The 20,951-nt window shown below is 44.9% G+C and overlaps 1 protein-coding gene across 3 annotated transcripts in view; it reads left to right on the forward strand.

Moving 5' to 3' along the window:
- The window catches only part of LOC139543158 (plexin-B3-like), a 264,643-nt gene extending 247,288 nt beyond the window's left edge, over positions 1 to 17,355 (forward strand). For all 3 annotated transcript variants that reach the window (XM_071349397.1, XM_071349399.1, XM_071349398.1), the window contains exons 35-37: positions 8,874 to 8,949; positions 10,199 to 10,273; positions 11,839 to 17,355. In XM_071349397.1, the coding sequence (XP_071205498.1) occupies positions 8,874 to 8,949; positions 10,199 to 10,273; positions 11,839 to 11,943 (256 nt within the window). In that variant the 3' untranslated portion in view covers positions 11,944 to 17,355. The remainder of the gene's footprint in view (positions 1 to 8,873; positions 8,950 to 10,198; positions 10,274 to 11,838) is intronic.
- The last annotated feature ends 3,596 nt before the right edge of the window (positions 17,356 to 20,951 follow it).

Genomic DNA, 20,951 nt, shown 5'->3' on the forward strand with positions numbered 1-20,951 from the left:
CTGTGGGTATTGTTCCAGGTATTATAGTGTTCTGTGGGTGTTGTTCCAGGTATTACAGTGTGTTCTGTGGGTATTGTTCCAGGTATTATAGTGTTCTGTGGGTATTGTTCCAGGTATTACAGTGTGTTCTGTGGGTATTGTTCCAGGTATTACAGTGTGTTCTGTGGGTGTTGTTCCAGGTATTATAGTGTTCTGTGGGTATTGTTCCAGGTATTACAGTGTGTTCTGTGGGTATTGTTCCGGGTATTACAGTGTGTTCTGTGGGTGTTGTTCCAGGTATTACAGTGTGTTCTGTGGGTATTGTTCCAGGTATTACAGTGTTCTGTGGGTATTGTTCCAGGTATTACAGTGTGTTCTGTGGGTATTGTTCCAGGTATTACAGTGTGTTCTGTGGGTATTGTTCCAGGTATTACAGTGTGTTCTGTGGGTATTGTTCCAGGTATTATAGTGTTCTGTGGGTATTGTTCCAGGTATTACAGTGTGTTCTGTGGGTGTTGTTCCAGGTATTAGTGTTCTGTGGTTGTTGTTCCAGGTATTATAGTGTTCTGTGGGTATTGTTCCAGGTATTACAGTGTGTTCTGTGGGTATTGTTCCAGGTATTACAGTGTGTTCTGTGGGTATTGTTCCAGGTATTACAGTGTGTTCTGTGGGTATTGTTCCAGGTATTACAGTGTGTTCTGTGGGTATTGTTCCAGGTATTACAGTGTTCTGTGGGTGTTGTTCCAGGTATTACAGTGGGTTCTGTGGGTGTTGTTCCAGGTATTAGTGTTCTGTGGGTATTGTTCCAGGTATTACAGTGTGTTCTGTGGGTATTGTTCCAGGTATTATAGTGTTCTGTGGGTGTTGTTCTAGGTATTACAGTGTGTTCTGTGGGTATTGTTCCAGGTATTATAGTGTTCTGTGGGTGTTGTTCCAGGTATTACAGTGTGTTCTGTGGGTATTGTTCCAGGTATTATAGTGTTCTGTGGGTATTGTTCCAGGTATTACAGTGTGTTCTGTGGGTATTGTTCCAGGTATTACAGTGTGTTCTGTGGGTGTTGTTCCAGGTATTACAGTGTGTTCTGTGGGTATTGTTCCAGGTATTATAGTGTTCTGTGGGTATTGTTCCAGGTATTACAGTGTGTTCTGTGGGTATTGTTCCAGGTATTACAGTGTTCTGTGGGTATTGTTCCAGGTATTACAGTGTGTTCTGTGGGTATTGTTCCAGGTATTACAGTGTGTTCTGTGGGTATTGTTCCAGGTATTACAGTGTTCTGTGGGTATTGTTCCAGGTATTACAGTGTGTTCTGTGGGTATTGTTCCAGGTATTATAGTGTTCTGTGGGTATTGTTCCAGGTATTACAGTGTGTTCTGTGGGTGTTGTTCCAGGTATTAGTGTTCTGTGGGTGTTGTTCCAGGTATTATAGTGTTCTGTGGGTATTGTTCCAGGTATTACAGTGTGTTCTGTGGGTATTGTTCCAGGTATTACAGTGTGTTCTGTGGGTATTGTTCCAGGTATTACAGTGTGTTCTGTGGGTATTGTTCCAGGTATTACAGTGTGTTCTGTGGGTATTGTTCTAGGTATTACAGTGTGTTCTGTGGGTATTGTTCCAGGTATTACAGTGTTCTGTGGGTGTTGTTCCAGGTATTACAGTGGGTTCTGTGGGTGTTGTTCCAGGTATTAGTGTTCTGTGGGTATTGTTCCAGGTATTACAGTGTGTTCTGTGGGTATTGTTCCAGGTATTATAGTGTTCTGTGGGTGTTGTTCTAGGTATTACAGTGTGTTCTGTGGGTATTGTTCTAGGTATTATAGTGTTCTGTGGGTGTTGTTCCAGGTATTACAGTGTGTTCTGTGGGTATTGTTCCAGGTATTATAGTGTTCTGTGGGTATTGTTCCAGGTATTACAGTGTGTTCTGTGGGTATTGTTCCAGGTATTACAGTGTGTTCTGTGGGTATTGTTCCAGGTATTACAGTGTGTTCTGTGGGTGTTGTTCCAGGTATTATAGTGTTCTGTGGGTATTGTTCCAGGTATTACAGTGTGTTCTGTGGGTATTGTTCCGGGTATTACAGTGTGTTCTGTGGGTGTTGTTCCAGGTATTACAGTGTGTTCTGTGGGTATTGTTCCAGGTATTACAGTGTTCTGTGGGTATTGTTCCAGGTATTACAGTGTGTTCTGTGGGTATTGTTCCAGGTATTACAGTGTGTTCTGTGGGTATTGTTCCAGGTATTACAGTGTGTTCTGTGGGTATTGTTCCAGGTATTATAGTGTTCTGTGGGTATTGTTCCAGGTATTACAGTGTGTTCTGTGGGTGTTGTTCCAGGTATTAGTGTTCTGTGGTTGTTGTTCCAGGTATTATAGTGTTCTGTGGGTATTGTTCCAGGTATTACAGTGTGTTCTGTGGGTATTGTTCCAGGTATTACAGTGTGTTCTGTGGGTATTGTTCCAGGTATTACAGTGTGTTCTGTGGGTATTGTTCCAGGTATTACAGTGTGTTCTGTGGGTATTGTTCCAGGTATTACAGTGTTCTGTGGGTGTTGTTCCAGGTATTACAGTGGGTTCTGTGGGTGTTGTTCCAGGTATTAGTGTTCTGTGGGTATTGTTCCAGGTATTACAGTGTGTTCTGTGGGTATTGTTCCAGGTATTATAGTGTTCTGTGGGTGTTGTTCTAGGTATTACAGTGTGTTCTGTGGGTATTGTTCCAGGTATTATAGTGTTCTGTGGGTGTTGTTCCAGGTATTACAGTGTGTTCTGTGGGTATTGTTCCAGGTATTATAGTGTTCTGTGGGTATTGTTCCAGGTATTACAGTGTGTTCTGTGGGTATTGTTCCAGGTATTACAGTGTGTTCTGTGGGTGTTGTTCCAGGTATTACAGTGTGTTCTGTGGGTATTGTTCCAGGTATTATAGTGTTCTGTGGGTATTGTTCCAGGTATTACAGTGTGTTCTGTGGGTATTGTTCCAGGTATTACAGTGTTCTGTGGGTATTGTTCCAGGTATTACAGTGTGTTCTGTGGGTATTGTTCCAGGTATTACAGTGTGTTCTGTGGGTATTGTTCCAGGTATTACAGTGTTCTGTGGGTATTGTTCCAGGTATTACAGTGTGTTCTGTGGGTATTGTTCCAGGTATTATAGTGTTCTGTGGGTATTGTTCCAGGTATTACAGTGTGTTCTGTGGGTGTTGTTCCAGGTATTAGTGTTCTGTGGGTGTTGTTCCAGGTATTATAGTGTTCTGTGGGTATTGTTCCAGGTATTACAGTGTGTTCTGTGGGTATTGTTCCAGGTATTACAGTGTGTTCTGTGGGTATTGTTCCAGGTATTACAGTGTGTTCTGTGGGTATTGTTCCAGGTATTACAGTGTGTTCTGTGGGTATTGTTCTAGGTATTACAGTGTGTTCTGTGGGTATTGTTCCAGGTATTACAGTGTTCTGTGGGTGTTGTTCCAGGTATTACAGTGGGTTCTGTGGGTGTTGTTCCAGGTATTAGTGTTCTGTGGGTATTGTTCCAGGTATTACAGTGTGTTCTGTGGGTATTGTTCCAGGTATTATAGTGTTCTGTGGGTGTTGTTCTAGGTATTACAGTGTGTTCTGTGGGTATTGTTCTAGGTATTATAGTGTTCTGTGGGTGTTGTTCCAGGTATTACAGTGTGTTCTGTGGGTATTGTTCCAGGTATTATAGTGTTCTGTGGGTATTGTTCCAGGTATTACAGTGTGTTCTGTGGGTATTGTTCCAGGTATTACAGTGTGTTCTGTGGGTGTTGTTCCAGGTATTACAGTGTGTTCTGTGGGTATTGTTCCAGGTATTATAGTGTTCTGTGGGTATTGTTCCAGGTATTACAGTGTGTTCTGTGGGTATTGTTCCAGCTATTACAGTGTGTTCTGTGGGTGTTGTTCCAGGTATTATTACAGTGTTCTGTGGGTATTGTTCCAGGTATTACAGTGTGTTCTGTGGGTATTGTTCCAGGTATTATAGTGTGTTCTGTGGGTGTTGTTCCAGGTATTACAGTGTGTTCTGTGGGTATTGTTCCAGGTATTATAGTGTTCTGTGGGTATTGTTCCAGGTATTACAGTGTGTTCTGTGGGTATTGTTCCAGGTATTACAGTGTGTTCTGTGGGTATTGTTCCAGGTATTATAGTGTTCTGTGGGTATTGTTCCAGGTATTACAGTGTGTTCTGTGGGTATTGTTCCAGGTATTACAGGGTGTTCTGTGGGTGTTGTTCCAGGTATTACAGTGTGTTCTGTGGGTATTGTTCCAGGTATTATAGTGTTCTGTGGGTGTTGTTCCAGGTATTACAGTGTGTTCTGTGGGTATTGTTCCAGGTATTATAGTGTTCTGTGGGTATTGTTCCAGGTATTACAGTGTGTTCTGTGGGTGTTGTTCCAGGTATTACAGTGTGTTCTGTGGGTATTGTTCCAGGTATTACAGTGTTCTGTGGGTGTTGTTCCAGGTATTACAGTGTGCTGTGGGTATTGTTCCAGGTATTATAGTGTTCTGTGGGTATTGTTCCAGGTATTACAGTGTGTTCTGTGGGTATTGTTCCAGGTATTACAGTGTGTTCTGTGGGTATTGTTCCAGGTATTACAGTGTGTTCTGTGGGTGTTGTTCCAGGTATTACAGTGGGTTCTGTGGGTATTGTTCCAGGTATTACAGTGGGTTCTGTGGGTATTGTTCCATGTATTACAGTGTGTTCTGTGGGTATTGTTCCAGGTATTATTATAGTGTTCTGTGGGTATTGTTCCAGGTATTACAGTGTGTTCTGTGGGTGTTGTTCCAGGTATTACAGTGGGTTCTGTGGGTATTGTTCCAGGTATTACAGTGTGTTCTGTGGGTATTGTTCCAGGTATTACAGTGTGTTCTGTGGGTGTTGTTCCAGGTATTACAGTGGGTTCTGTGGGTATTGTTCCAGGTATTACAGTGGGTTCTGTGGGTGTTGTTCCAGGTATTACAGTGGGTTCTGTGGGTATTGTTCCAGGTATTACAGTGGGTTCTGTGGGTATTGTTCCAGGTATTACAGTGGGTTCTGTGGGTGTTGTTCCAGGTATTACAGTGGGTTCTGTGGGTATTGTTCCAGGTATTACAGTGGGTTCTGTGGGTGTTGTTCCAGGTATTACAGTGGGTTCTGTGGGTATTGTTCTAGGTATTACAGTGGGTTCTGTGGGTATTGTTCCAGGTATTACAGGGTGTTCTGTGGGTATTGTTCCAGGTATTATAGTGTTCTGTGGGTATTGTTCCAGGTATTATAGTGTTCTGTGGGTATTGTTCCAGGTATTACAGTGTGTTCTGTGGGTATTGTTCCAGGTATTACAGTGTGTTCTGTGGGTATTGTTCCAGGTATTACAGTGGGTTCTGTGGGTATTGTTCCAGGTATTACAGGGTGTTCTGTGGGTATTGTTCCAGGTATTATAGTGTTCTGTGGGTATTGTTCCAGGTATTACAGTGGGTGTTGTTCCAGGTATTACAGTGTGTTCTGTGGGTATTGTTCCAGGTATTATAGTGTTCTGTGGGTGTTGTTCCAGGTATTACAGTGTGTTCTGTGGGTATTGTTCCAGGTATTATAGTGTTCTGTGGGTGTTGTTCCAGGTATTACAGTGTGTTCTGTGGGTATTGTTCCAGGTATTACAGTGTTCTGTGGGTGTTGTTCCAGGTATTACAGTGTGTTCTGTGGGTATTGTTCCAGGTATTATAGTGTGTTCTGTGGGTATTGTTCCAGGTATTACAGTGTGTTCTGTGGGTATTGTTCCAGGTATTACAGTGGTTCTGTGGGTATTGTTCCAGGTATTACAGGGTGTTCTGTGGGTATTGTTCCAGGTATTATAGTGTTCTGTGGGTATTGTTCCAGGTATTACAGTGGGTGTTGTTCCAGGTATTACAGTGTGTTCTGTGGGTATTGTTCCAGGTATTATAGTGTTCTGTGGGTGTTGTTCCAGGTATTACAGTGTGTTCTGTGGGTATTGTTCCAGGTATTACAGTGTTCTGTGGGTGTTGTTCCAGGTATTACAGTGTGTTCTGTGGGTATTGTTCCAGGTATTACAGTGTGTTCTGTGGGTATTGTTCCAGGTATTACAGTGTGTTCTGTGGGTATTGTTCTAGGTATTACAGTGTGTTCTGTGGGTATTGTTCCAGGTATTACAGTGTTCTGTGGGTGTTGTTCCAGGTATTACAGTGGGTTCTGTGGGTGTTGTTCCAGGTATTAGTGTTCTGTGGGTATTGTTCCAGGTATTACAGTGTGTTCTGTGGGTATTGTTCCAGGTATTATAGTGTTCTGTGGGTGTTGTTCTAGGTATTACAGTGTGTTCTGTGGGTATTGTTCCAGGTATTATAGTGTTCTGTGGGTGTTGTTCCAGGTATTACAGTGTGTTCTGTGGGTATTGTTCCAGGTATTATAGTGTTCTGTGGGTATTGTTCCAGGTATTACAGTGTGTTCTGTGGGTATTGTTCCAGGTATTACAGTGTGTTCTGTGGGTGTTGTTCCAGGTATTACAGTGTGTTCTGTGGGTATTGTTCCAGGTATTATAGTGTTCTGTGGGTATTGTTCCAGGTATTACAGTGTGTTCTGTGGGTATTGTTCCAGCTATTACAGTGTGTTCTGTGGGTATTGTTCCAGGTATTACAGTGTGTTCTGTGGGTATTGTTCCAGGTATTATAGTGTTCTGTGGGTATTGTTCCAGGTATTATTACAGTGTTCTGTGGGTATTGTTCCAGGTATTACAGTGTGTTCTGTGGGTATTGTTCCAGGTATTATAGTGTGTTCTGTGGGTGTTGTTCCAGGTATTACAGTGTGTTCTGTGGGTATTGTTCCAGGTATTATAGTGTTCTGTGGGTATTGTTCCAGGTATTACAGTGTGTTCTGTGGGTATTGTTCCAGGTATTACAGTGTGTTCTGTGGGTATTGTTCCAGGTATTATAGTGTTCTGTGGGTATTGTTCCAGGTATTACAGTGTGTTCTGTGGGTATTGTTCCAGGTATTACAGTGTGTTCTGTGGGTGTTGTTCCAGGTATTACAGTGTGTTCTGTGGGTATTGTTCCAGGTATTATAGTGTTCTGTGGGTGTTGTTCCAGGTATTACAGTGTGTTCTGTGGGTATTGTTCCAGGTATTATAGTGTTCTGTGGGTATTGTTCCAGGTATTACAGTGTGTTCTGTGGGTGTTGTTCCAGGTATTACAGTGTGTTCTGTGGGTATTGTTCCAGGTATTACAGTGTTCTGTGGGTGTTGTTCCAGGTATTACAGTGTGCTGTGGGTATTGTTCCAGGTATTATAGTGTTCTGTGGGTATTGTTCCAGGTATTACAGTGTGTTCTGTGGGTATTGTTCCAGGTATTACAGTGTGTTCTGTGGGTATTGTTCCAGGTATTACAGTGTGTTCTGTGGGTGTTGTTCCAGGTATTACAGTGGGTTCTGTGGGTATTGTTCCAGGTATTACAGTGGGTTCTGTGGGTATTGTTCCATGTATTACAGTGTGTTCTGTGGGTATTGTTCCAGGTATTATTATAGTGTTCTGTGGGTATTGTTCCAGGTATTACAGTGTGTTCTGTGGGTGTTGTTCCAGGTATTACAGTGGGTTCTGTGGGTATTGTTCCAGGTATTACAGTGTGTTCTGTGGGTATTGTTCCAGGTATTACAGTGTGTTCTGTGGGTGTTGTTCCAGGTATTACAGTGGGTTCTGTGGGTATTGTTCCAGGTATTACAGTGGGTTCTGTGGGTGTTGTTCCAGGTATTACAGTGGGTTCTGTGGGTATTGTTCCAGGTATTACAGTGGGTTCTGTGGGTATTGTTCCAGGTATTACAGTGGGTTCTGTGGGTGTTGTTCCAGGTATTACAGTGGGTTCTGTGGGTATTGTTCCAGGTATTACAGTGGGTTCTGTGGGTGTTGTTCCAGGTATTACAGTGGGTTCTGTGGGTATTGTTCTAGGTATTACAGTGGGTTCTGTGGGTATTGTTCCAGGTATTACAGGGTGTTCTGTGGGTATTGTTCCAGGTATTATAGTGTTCTGTGGGTATTGTTCCAGGTATTATAGTGTTCTGTGGGTATTGTTCCAGGTATTACAGTGTGTTCTGTGGGTGTTGTTCCAGGTATTACAGTGGGTTCTGTGGGTATTGTTCCAGGTATTACAGTGGGTTCTGTGGGTGTTGTTCCAGGTATTACAGTGGGTTCTGTGGGTATTGTTCCAGGTATTACAGGGTGTTCTGTGGGTATTGTTCCAGGTATTATAGTGTTCTGTGGGTATTGTTCCAGGTATTACAGTGGGTGTTGTTCCAGGTATTACAGTGTGTTCTGTGGGTATTGTTCCAGGTATTATAGTGTTCTGTGGGTGTTGTTCCAGGTATTACAGTGTGTTCTGTGGGTATTGTTCCAGGTATTATAGTGTTCTGTGGGTGTTGTTCCAGGTATTACAGTGTGTTCTGTGGGTATTGTTCCAGGTATTACAGTGTTCTGTGGGTGTTGTTCCAGGTATTACAGTGTGTTCTGTGGGTATTGTTCCAGGTATTATAGTGTGTTCTGTGGGTATTGTTCCAGGTATTACAGTGTGTTCTGTGGGTATTGTTCCAGGTATTACAGTGGTTCTGTGGGTATTGTTCCAGGTATTACAGGGTGTTCTGTGGGTATTGTTCCAGGTATTATAGTGTTCTGTGGGTATTGTTCCAGGTATTACAGTGGGTGTTGTTCCAGGTATTACAGTGTGTTCTGTGGGTATTGTTCCAGGTATTATAGTGTTCTGTGGGTGTTGTTCCAGGTATTACAGTGTGTTCTGTGGGTATTGTTCCAGGTATTACAGTGTTCTGTGGGTGTTGTTCCAGGTATTACAGTGTGTTCTGTGGGTATTGTTCCAGGTATTACAGTGTGTTCTGTGGGTATTGTTCCAGGTATTATAGTGTGTTCTGTGGGTATTGTTCCAGGTATTATAGTGACATCCACAGTGCAGCGTCTGGCTGTTACCAAGAGATGAACTCTACTCTAACAGAGTTGTCTGGGGTGAGTGGGGTTTTAAATCTTATTAGTCTAATCCCCTCTATTCTATTCTACTCTACTCTCCAATCCACTCCCCACTCCCCTCCACTCCCCAATCCCCTCCACTCCCCAATCCCCTCCACTCCCCAATCCCCTCCACTCTCCAATCCACTCCCCTCCACTCCCCACTCCCCAATCCCCTCCACTCCCCACTCCCCTCGCCTCCCCACTCACCTCCCCACCCCACTCCCCTCACCACCCCACTCCCCTCGCCTCCCCACTCGCCTCCCCACCCCACTCCCCTCGCCTCCCCACTCGCCTCCCCACCCCACTCCCCTCGCCTCCCCACTCCCCTCCCCTCGACTCCCCTCCCCTCGACTCCCCACTCCCCTCCCCTCGACTCCCCTCCCCTCGACTCCCCACTCCCCTCGCCTCCCCACTCCACTCCCCTCGCCTCCCCACTCCCCTCGCCTCGCCTCCCCACTCCCCTCACCACCCCACTCCCCTCGCCTCTCCCCTCCCCTCTCCCCTCCCCTCGCCTCCCCACTCCCCTCGCCTCCCCACTCCCCTCCCCTCGCCTCCCCACTCCCCCCTCTCCTCCCCACTCCCCTCTCCACTCCCCACTCGCCTCACCACTCCCCTCCCCACTCCCCTCGCCTCCCCACTCGCCTCCCCACCCCACTCCCCTCCCCACCCCACTCCCCTCGCCTCCCCACTCCCCTCCCCTCGACTCCCCTCCCCTCGCCTCCCCACTCCCCTCCCCACCCCACTCCCCTCGCCTCCCCACTCCACTCCCCTCGCCTCCCCACTCCCCTCGCCTCGCCTCCCCACTCCCCTCACGACCCCACTCCCCTCGCCTCTCCCCTCCCCTCTCCCCTCGCCTCCCCACTCCCCTCCCCTCGCCTCCCCACTCCCCTCGCCTCCCCTCCCCTCGCCTCGCCTCCCCTCCCCTCGCCTCCCCACTCCCCTCCCCTCGCCTCCCCACTCCCCTCGCCACTCCCCTCGCCTCCCCACTCCCCTCCCCTCGCCTCCCCACTCCCCTCGCCTCCCCACTCCCCTCGCCTCCCCACTCCCCTCGCCTCGCCTCGCCTCCCCTCGCCTCCCCTCTCCACTCTACTTCACTCTACCATCCTCTCTGCTCTACATTAAAAACCAATGCTTTAATAATCTACTCTAGTGTTACATCATTATAAAGTTAAATTGATGCGGTTGTAATTGCAGTAGCGGTATTTAACCAGTAGGTTGCAGTAACATGTGTGTCTTTCTATTTCAGAGTTTTGCCTCAGAGATGAACAGCCTGGTGGCTCTGCACGAGCTGTACAAGTACATCAACAAGTACTATGACCAGGTACACACAGCGCCTTCGGAAAGTATTCAGACCACTTGACTTTTTCCACATTTTGTTACGTTACAGCCTTATTCTAAAAATGGATTAAACAAAACAAATCCTCAATCTACACCTAATACCCCAGAATGACATCACAATACCCCATAATGACATCACAATACCCCATAATGACATCACAATACCCCATAATGACATCACAATACCCCATAATGACAAAGCAACATTATTTCTTTTTGCAAATGAGTATTCAGACACTTTGCCATGAGACTCTAAATTGAGCTCAAGTGCATCCTGTTTCCATTGATCATCCTTGAGATGTTTCTACAACTTGATTGGAGTCCACCTGTGGTAAATTGATTGGACATGATTTGGAAAGGCACACAGCTGTCTATATAAAGGTCCCACAGTTGACAGTGCATGTCAGAGCAAAAACTAAGCCAAGAGGTCGAAGGAATTGTCGGTAGAGCTCCGAGACAGGATTGTGTCGAGGTACAGATCTGAAGAAGGGTACCAAAATATTTCTGCAGCATTGAAGGTTCCCAAGAACACAGTGGCCTCCATCATTCTTAAATGGAAGAAGTTTGGAACCACCAAGAGCTGGACTCTTCCTAGAGCTGGCCACCCGGCAAAACTGAGCAATCGGGGGAGAAGGGCCTTGGTCAGAGAGGTGACCAAGAACCCGATGGTCACTCTGACAGAGCTCCAGAGTTCCTCTGTTAAGATGGGAGAACCTTCCAGAAGGACAACCATATCTGCAGCTCTTCACCAATCAGGCCTTTATGGTAGAGTGGCCAGACGGAAACCATTCCTCAGTAAAAGGCACATGACAGCCCACTTGGAGTTTGCCAAAAGGCATCTAAAGACTCTGACCATGAGAAACAAGATTCTCTGGTCTGATGAAACCAAGATTGAACTATTTGGCCTGAATACCAAGCGTCACGTCTGGAGGAAACCTGGCACCATCCCTACGGTGAAGCATGGTGGTGGCAGCATCATGCTGTGGGGATGTTTTTCAGCGACAGGGACTGGGACACTAGTCAGGATCGAGGCAAAGATGAACAGAGCAAAGTACAGAGAGATCCTTGATGAAATCCTGCTCCAGAGCGCTCAGAACCTCAGACTTGGGGTCCTGAGCGTGTTTGCCAAACGAACTGTGGCGAACCTTCAAGTCATTTCATGCAATTCTACACATTTTGCCATGGGGGTGGAGGCACACGTTTGCAGTTTTTAATATGATAACTGATGGTAATTCGACCATTGCTTTTACTACAAATTTAGATAGCTGGAGTAATTTTCCAATCTGAAAAATGTTTACTGACATGAGGTGAGTGACTGCTGATGTTGCACCTTGTGTCTTCTATTATAACAACAGGATGTTGAGACCCCGACCTGAGTTCCTAAAAAATCACATCTATTTTTAAATGTATTGGTCCGTGGGCAGCATGTTGCCCAGCCCTGCTGTACGTCATCTTGTCTCTACTGTAATATACTGTATTATATTATCTGATAGTGAATGCTGTTGTCTGTCTGTCTGTCTGTCTGTCTGTCTGTCTGTCTGTCTGTAGATCATCACGTCTCTGGAGGAGGACTCAGCTGGTCAGAAGATGCAGCTGGCCTATCGTCTACAGCAGGTCGCCGCCCTGGTGGAGAACAAGGTCACTGACCTTTAACCCCTGATCTCTGGCCTATCGTCTACAGCAGGTCGCCGCCCTGGTGGAGAACAAGGTCACTGACCTTTAACCCCTGATCTCTGGCCTATCGTCTACAGCAGGTCGCCGCCCTGGTGGAGAACAAGGTCACTGACCTTTAACCCCTGATCTCTGGCCTATCGTCTACAGCAGGTCGCCGCCCTGGTGGAGAACAAGGTCACTGACCTTTAACCCCTGATTTCTGGCCTATCGTCTACAGCAGGTCGCCGCCCTGGTGGAGAACAAGGTCACTGACCTTTAACCCCTGATCTCTGACTCCTGACCTGTGGCCTAGAGCAGGTTGCCGCCCTGGTGGAGAATAAGATCACTGACCTCTAACTTGGGATGGAATGTAAAGGGCCCTGTCAGTCAAAACCTACACAGCGCTATGAAGCAGAGAGCCTGATATCTGACGTCATGTATAGCATGTTACTGTACAGCCACTGAGCTCTGACGTCATGTATAGCATGTTACTGTACAGACCCTGAGCTCTGACGTCATGTAGAGCATGTTACTGCCATTTTCAACCCATATACAGGAACGAGGGTGAAGGGTTAACATAATAAAAGCTGTACCAAATTAACAGTTAGGCCAAATATTAGATCTTACAACAGGCTCATCTGTAAAACAAGACCTTGGACTCCGTAGGACTTCCTGATCTAATAAACAGACTTTGGTCTCAATCAGACTTCCTGATCTAATAAACAGACTTTGGACTCCGTATGACTTCCTGATCTAACAAACAGACCTTGGTTTTAGTATGACTTCTTGATCTAATAAACAGACCTTGGTTTCAGTAGGACTTCCTGATCTAATAAACAGACCTTGGTTTCAGTATGACTTCCTGATCTAATAAACAGACCTTGGTCTCAGTAGGACTTCCTGATCTGATAAACAGACCTTGGTTTTAGTATGACTTCCTGATCTAATAAACAGACCTTGGTTTCAGTATGACTTCCTGATCTAATAAACAGACCTTGGTCTCAGTAGGACTTCCTGATCTGATAAACAGACCTTGGTTTCAGTATGACTTCCTGATCTAATAAACAGACCTTGGTTTCAGTAGGACTTCCTGATCTGATAAACAGACCTTGGACTCAGTAGGACTTCCTGATCTAATAAACAGACCTTGGTTTCAGTAGGACTTCCTGATCTAATAAACAGACCTTGGTCTCAGTAGGACTTCCTGATCTGATAAACAGACCTTGGACTCAGTAGGACTTCCTGATCTAATAAACAGACCTTGGTTTCAGTAGGACTTCCTGATCTGATAAACAGACCTTGGTTTCAGTAGGACTTCCTGATCTAATAAACAGACCTTGGTTTCAGTAGGACTTCCTGATCTAATAAACAATAAAGTCCCACAGGGATGTACTGGGGAATATAAAGAAGAAATGTTAAGGACAAGAAGGCTGGACTAGTTCATACCTGCAACACCAAGTCTCACCAGCAGAAAGGACAAGAAGGCTGGACTAGTTCAAACCTGCAACACCAAGTCTCACCAGCAGAAAGGACAAGAAGGCTGGACTAGTTCAAACCTGCAACACCAAGTCTCACCAGCAGAAAGGACAAGAAGGCTGGACTAGTTCAAACCTGCAACACCAAGTCTCACCAGCACAAAGGACAAGAAGGCTGGACTAGTTCAAACCTGCAACACCAAGTCTCACCAGCACAAAGGACAAGAAGGCTGGACTAGTTCAAACCTGCAACACCAAGTCTCACAAGCATAAAGGACAATGCTGAAATAGTTTAAACCTGCAACACCAAGTCTCACCAGCATAAAGGACAATGCTGAAATAGTTTAAACCTGCAACACCAAGTCTCACCAGCATAAAGGACAATGCTGAAATAGTTCAAACCTGCAACACCAAGTCTCACAAGCATAAAGGACAATGCTGAAATAGTTTAAACCTGCAACACCAAGTCTCACCAGCATAAAGGACAAGAAGGCTGAACTAGTTCAAACCTGCAACACCAAGTCTCACCAGAAGAGGGGGCTGTGGTGGAGTTGAGCAGATTTTAGTCATTTTAAAATCCAGCTGCGTTTAGCAGGTTCTTATATTGAACAGACACAATGTATAGAAACTAATTTATTCTCTGTAAATAGTGCCTCTTCATAATCCATCCCCTATCCCATACCAACCAACGCTGCCTTTTTCAACTTTTGAAACGACTTAAAGCGTATAATTTTTTTTGAAGTCAAACAACTGGCGAACCTGTTTTGAATTTGTAAAGATAACAGGGAAAAGCTGGAGATTCTCTTCTGATGATCTGAGGTGATTGTCTCATGTCTGACTGACAGAACCTGTTACAGGTGGTGACCCCTGACCTATCCTGTTACACGTGGTGACCCCTGACCTATCCTGTTACACGTGGTGACCCCTGACCTATCCTGTTACACGTGGTGACCCCTGACCTATCCTGTTACACGTGGTGACCCCTGACCTATCCTGTTACACGTGGTGACCCCTGACCTATCCTGTTACACGTGGTGACCCCTGACCTATCCTGTTACACTTGGTGACCCCTGACCTATCCTGTTACACGTGGTGACCCCTGACCTATCCTGTTACACGTGGTGACCCCTGACCTATCCTGTTACCTGTCGGTGTGCTCTGACCCCACAGACTCAGTATCGCTATATTTACCTAACGCTCTCTCGTTACTAGTGTTAACCCTTAACTGTGGTTACTCTCTTTGGCTCTCTCTGAAACAGCACTCTCTTCCCTATATTTGTATATATTTATTATTTAACCTTTATTTAACTAGGCAAGTCAGTTAAGACAAATTCTTATTTACAATGACGGCCTACTGATGACGGCATATCTGTCTTGGTTAGATATTCTTTATATATTAATCTGTCTTGGGTTAGAGATCCTCTTTGTATTAATCTGTCTTGGGTTAGAGATCCTCTATATATTAATCTGTCTTGGGTTAGAGATCCTTTATGTATTAATATGTCTTGGGTTAGAGATCCTCTATGTATTAATCTGTCTTGGGTTAGAGATCCTTTATGTATTAATCTGTCTTGGTTAGAGATCCTCTATGTATTAATCTGTCTTGGGTTAGAGATCCTCTTTGTATTAATCTGTCTTGGGTTAGAGATCCTCTTTGTATTAATCTGTCTTGGGTTAGAGATCCTCTATATATTAATCTGTCTTGGGTTAGAGATCCTTTATGTATTAATATGTCTTGGGTTAGAGATCCTCTATGTATTAATCTGTCTTGGGTTAGAGATCCTTTATGTATTAATCTGTCTTGGTTAGAGATCCTCTATGTATTAATCTGTCTTGGTTAGATATTCTTTATATATTAATCTGTCTTGGGTTAGAGATCCTTTATGTATTAATCTGTCTTGGGTTAGAGATCCTTTATGTATTAATCTGTCTTGGTTAGAGATCCTCTATGTATTAATCTGTCTTGGGTTAGAGATTCTTTATGTATTAATCTATCTTGGGTTTGTAAAGTTATTGTGTAGTTATATTTCTGAATTGTGACCTTTAATGACTTTTCCCTCCTGACACTTTGTTCTCTGTGTTTGGAGCTCCTGGTCATGAATGGCTTGATTTATTGATCGTGTGTGCCTCCCAAATCCACACCCTATGCCCTTTACAGTGAACTGCTTTTAACCAGACTAGTGCACTACATAGGGAATAGGGTGTCGGTTTTGGGACGCACCCGGTGTGATTTTAAAGGATGTTTTCTGACTGGGCTGTTTTGCTTGGAGCGTTTTAAAGGTTTAAGCCAATTCCTTCCTGATCATTTCTTGAAACTTGGCTGCGTTCCAGGCCGACTACTTTACAGATGCTGCATTGCGTCAACCCATTGTTGTGCGCCACGTCATTGAGTATCATATTGCTATATAATAGGATGTGGTTAGCTGTTATGTTTAAACACCTATCTAGGCAGGCATCTGCAGTGTAGTCAGCCTGGAACGCGTCCGTTGTGTCTTCCTGTTACTAGTGAGTGTTATGTTGCATGTTCTTTAACTGTCCCGGTGTCTGGCTCGTAGGACTGTAGTTTTAACTGGACCGGTGTCTGGCTCGTAGGACTGTAGTTTTAACTGAACCGGTGTCTGGCTCGTAGGACTGTAGTTTTAACTGGACCAGTGTCTGGCTCGTAGGACTGTAGTTTTAACTGAACCGGTGTCTGGCTCGTAGGACTGTAGTTTTAACTGAACCGGTGTCTGGCTCGTAGGACTGTAGTTTTAACTGGACCAGTGTCTGGCTCGTAGGACTGTAGTTTTAACTGAACCGTTGTCTGGCTCGTAGGACTGTAGTTTTAACTGAACCGATGTCTGGCTCGTAGGACTGTAGTTTTAACTGAACCGTTGTCTGGCTCGTAGGTCTGTAGTTTTAACTGAATCGGTGTCTGGCTCGTAGGACTGTAGTTTTAACTGAACCGGTGTCTGGCTCGTAGGACTGTAGTTTTAACTGAACCGCTGTCTGGCTCGTAGGTCTGTAATTTTAACTGAACCGGTGTCTGGCTCGTAGGCCTGTAGTTGTAGTTTAGTGATTCTCTGCATGCATGTGTTTTTTTAATCGTCTACAATCAGAGCAGCAACGTGCTAAGGGAACCGTATCTCCTACATAGTGCACCACTTTAGACCAGAGCCCTCTGGGCTTCCCCTCTGGGCTTCTCCTCTGGGCTTCTCCTCTGGGCTTCTCCTCTGGGCTTCCCCTCTGGGCTTCTCCTCTGGGCTTCTCCTCTGGGCTTCTCCTCTGGGCTTCCCCTCTGGGCTTCTCCTCTGGGCTTCTCCTCTGGGCTTCTCCTCTGGGCTTCTCCTCTGGGCTTCCCCTCTGGGCTTCTCCTCTGGGCTTCCCCTCTGGGCTTCTCCTCTGGGCTTCTCCTCTGGGCTTCCCCCCTGGGCTTCTCCTCTGGGCTTCTCCTCTGGGCTTCTCCTCTGGGCTTCTCCTCTGGGCTTCCCCTCTGGGCTTCTCCTCTGGGCTTCCCCTCTGGGCTTCTCCTCTGGGCTTCCCCTCTGGGCTTCTCCTCTGGGCTTCTCCTCTGGGCTTAACTGTTGTGTTATTCTATTTGGGATGTTAACTGTTGTTATTCTACTGGCTGTACAATTATATATTCTTTCCCATTCTGGGTGGTCAACAACACACAGGTCGTGACCTATTTTAAGGAAGAGATCTCTATGGATGTATCCCCTATGCCACCCTGTTTCCCTATATAGTGCACTACTTTTGCCCTGGTCAGGCTAGGGACAATAATCCAACTCAAATGTGACACTAAACAGTGGTTTGTAATGACATTGGGGAGTTGAGAGAGATCCGATGTCTGTCACTCTGGCATGTGTATCGTGTGACACCAGATGTGTATATGTGCCTGTAAATACATTGTGAAGAGAATTGTTTTTATGGTGGGAAAATAAAGTTATAATTGTAACAGGTTTTGTCTGTTTTATTTTTTGGGGGTTGAGATTGTGATGGTGGACTTTATATGATATGAAATTAACTTCTATAATCCTGAGAAGAAGCAATGTTTTTGGGGTGCTCGTATGGGTCAAAACTGTCAAACTGTTGTAGAGACGAAGGTGCTCTTTGAAGAAGACAATCACAAAAACAGTACTGTGTCTCACTTTGTATTGATCTCTCCAAGGCTTTTGATACAGTTGATCATGCTATACTAAGGCAGAGATTGTCGAGTGTAGGTCTTTCGGAGCATGCAGTTGCATGGTTTGCTAACTATCTGTCTGATAGAACTCAGTGCACTCAATTTGATGGGCTTATGTCTGTTAAATTGTCTGTCCTGAATGGTGTGCCCCAGGGCTCACCAGTACTTGGTCCTCTCTTATTCACTATTTATATAAATGATTTAGACAAAAATGTCCAAAATGCGCAAGTTCATTTTTATGCTGATGATACTGTTATTTACTGTTGTGCCTCGTCTCTTACAAAAGCTTTCCAGAACTTCCAAAATGCTTTTTATACTGTTCAACATACCTTGTGTCAATTGAAGCTTATCCTCAATACTGATAAAACTAAACTAATGGTGTTTTCTAAAGCAAGAAATAGACCTCTGAACCTTTCACCTGTTACTACCTGTCAGGGCAAGGAGATTGAGGTTGTAACCTCATATACATATCTTGGAATTCTAATTGATGACGGCCTCTCTTTTAAATTGCATATTCAACAACTTACAAAAAAATTGAAGCTGAAATTGGGATTTTATTTTAGGAATAAGGCCTGTTTTTCTTTTGAAGCCAGAAGGAGGCTAGTATCAGCTACATTTATGCCTTTACTAGACTATGGGGATATTTTATATATGAATGCTTCCACTCAGTGTTTGAGATCAATTGACACCCGTTACCATGGCACTTTGAGATTTATTTTAAAGTGCAAAACCCTTACGCACCACTGCACTTTGTATACCAGGGTTGGCTGGCCTTCTCGAGTCACTCGTAAGCTCAGTCACTGGTATACTTTGATTTACAAAGCCATTTGGGGTTTACTACCTTTTTATTTGGGCATTTTTATTGTTCAGAAATGTGGTGTGTACTCTCTTTGTTCGCTGGACTTTATCCTGCTAACTGTTCCAAATGTCCGAACTGTATTTGGTAAAAGGGCTTTTGTGTACTCTGCGCCATCGTCTTGGAACACCTTACAAAATACTTTTAAACTGGAAGAACTTGTCCCGATTGGTGTTTTTAAATCACTGATGAAAGATTGAGGCTGATTCCCTGACCTGTCAATGCTTTTAATTTGCTGTTTTTGATTTTGTTTATACTCTTGTGAATTCTATGGTTTTTACTAGATTACTTGTAGTTGTTTGTCTGTTAATTGAGTAATGACTTGGTGCTGCCTATCTTGGCCAGGACACTCTTGAAAAATATATTTTAAATCTCAATGAGCCCTTCCTGGTTAAATAAAGGTTTAATAAAATAAGAAAACTGTAAAAACTCACAATACAATAGGCAGGTTTTCAGTCAATCAGGTTTATTCAACCGAACTGGGTGATATAGAAGTCGTTCTGTTTTATTTGAATCCATTCGACGGGTGGATTTTTATTTTGTCTAACTTAATTGAGACAAATGATGACGGAAACGGTGTATTCCGATTAAAGGATGACGGAAACGGTGTATTCCGAATAAAGGATGACGGAAGCGGTGTATTCCGGATAAAGGATGACGGAAGCGGTGTATTCCGGATAAAGGATGACGGAAACGGTGTATTCTGAATAAAGGATGACGGAAACGGTGTATTCTGAATAAAGGATGACGAAAACGGTGTATTCCGAATAAAGGATGACGGAAACGGTGTATTCCGAATAAAGGATGACGTAAGCGGTGTATTCCGAATAAAGGATGACGGAAGCGGTGTATTCTGAATGAAGGAAACGGTGTATTCTGAATAAAGGATGACGGAAACGGTGTATTCTGAATAAAGGAAGGTATGCAGGGCACTTGATGTCAACACGTAGTCTCACTATAAAGCGCCACTCCACTGTTAATTATAAATGCCTGCTAAATCTATTTTTTAACTATAAAAATAATGTATCTTTGCAGTGTTCTTGTCCTGACTTTCAAGAGTTGGCTGGATGCAAGGTTCACCATCCAATTATTGAAGATCTACAGGACTGCAAGTTGCACCATCCGGACTCTCTGAGGTCAATAAAGATCCCATGGCACTTATCGTAAGAGTAGGGGTGTTAACCCCGGTGTCCTGGCTAAATTCCCAATCTGGCCTTCAAACCATCATGGTCACCTAATAATCCCCAGTTTACAATTGGCTCATTCATCCCCCTCCTCTCCCCTGTAACTATTCCCCAGGTCGTTGCTGCAAATGAGAATGTGTTCTCAGTCAACTTACCTGGTAAAATAAAGAATAAATAAAAAAAAAATAGCAAGGACAATATGTTGGTACATGAGAACTAGATGGTAACTTTACATGAAGTAAAGTTGTGGGGCTTGCTTTAACTCCTTTTAAAATGATTTTTGGAAGAAGTTTAAAATGTTTTACAGGGAAGTACAGTACTTACTGAGAATCCCATTTAGTCCTTGACCTGGTAAAGCCTGACCGGCAGTCCACACCGAGGGAGAGCGGCATAAATAAACCTGTTCCCAGTATGGGACAATATTGTAATTACAAAATCAAATCAATGATGTGTGTTCTGATCTGTTATCAGGCTACCTGATGGTCCGGCTACCTGATGATCCGGCTACCTGATGATCCGGCTACCTGATGATCCGGCTACCTGATGGTCCGGCTACCTGATGATCCGGCTACCTGATGGTCCGGCTACCTGATGGTCCGGCTACCTGATGGTCCGGCTACCTGATGATCCGGCTACCTGATGGTCCGGCTACCTGATGGTCCGGCTACCTGATGGTACGGCTACCTGATGGTCCGGCTACCTGATGATCCGGCTACCTGATGGTCAGGCTACTCGATGGTCCGGCTACCTGATGACCCGGCTACCTGGTGATCAGGCTACCTGATGGTCCGGCTACCTGGTGATCAGGCTACCTGATGGTCCGGCTACCTGATGATCCGGCTACCTGATGATCAGGCTACCTGATGGTCCGGCTACCTGATGATCCGGCTACATGATGATCCGGCTACCTGATGGTCAGGCTACCTGATGGTCCGGCTACCTGATGGTCCGGCTACCTGATGGTCCGGCTACCTGGTGATCAGGCTACCTGATGGTCCGGCTACCTGATTGTCCGGCTACCTGATGATCAGGCTACCTGAAGGTCCGGCTACCTGAAGATCAGGCTACCTGATGGTCCGGCTACCTGATGGTCCGGCTACCTGATTGTCCGGCTACCTGATGACCAGGCTACCTGAAGGTCCGGCTACCTGATGGTCCGGCTACCTGATGGTCCGGCTACCTGGTGATCAGGCTACCTGATGGTCCGGCTACCTGATTGTCCGGCTACCTGATGATCAGGCTACCTGAAGGTCCGGCTACCTGAAGATCAGGCTACCTGATGGTCCGGCTACCTGATGGTCCGGCTACCTGATTGTCCGGCTACCTGA

Source organism: Salvelinus alpinus, chromosome 17 (genome assembly GCF_045679555.1).
Source record: "Salvelinus alpinus chromosome 17, SLU_Salpinus.1, whole genome shotgun sequence".
Lineage (NCBI taxonomy): Eukaryota > Metazoa > Chordata > Actinopteri > Salmoniformes > Salmonidae > Salvelinus > Salvelinus alpinus.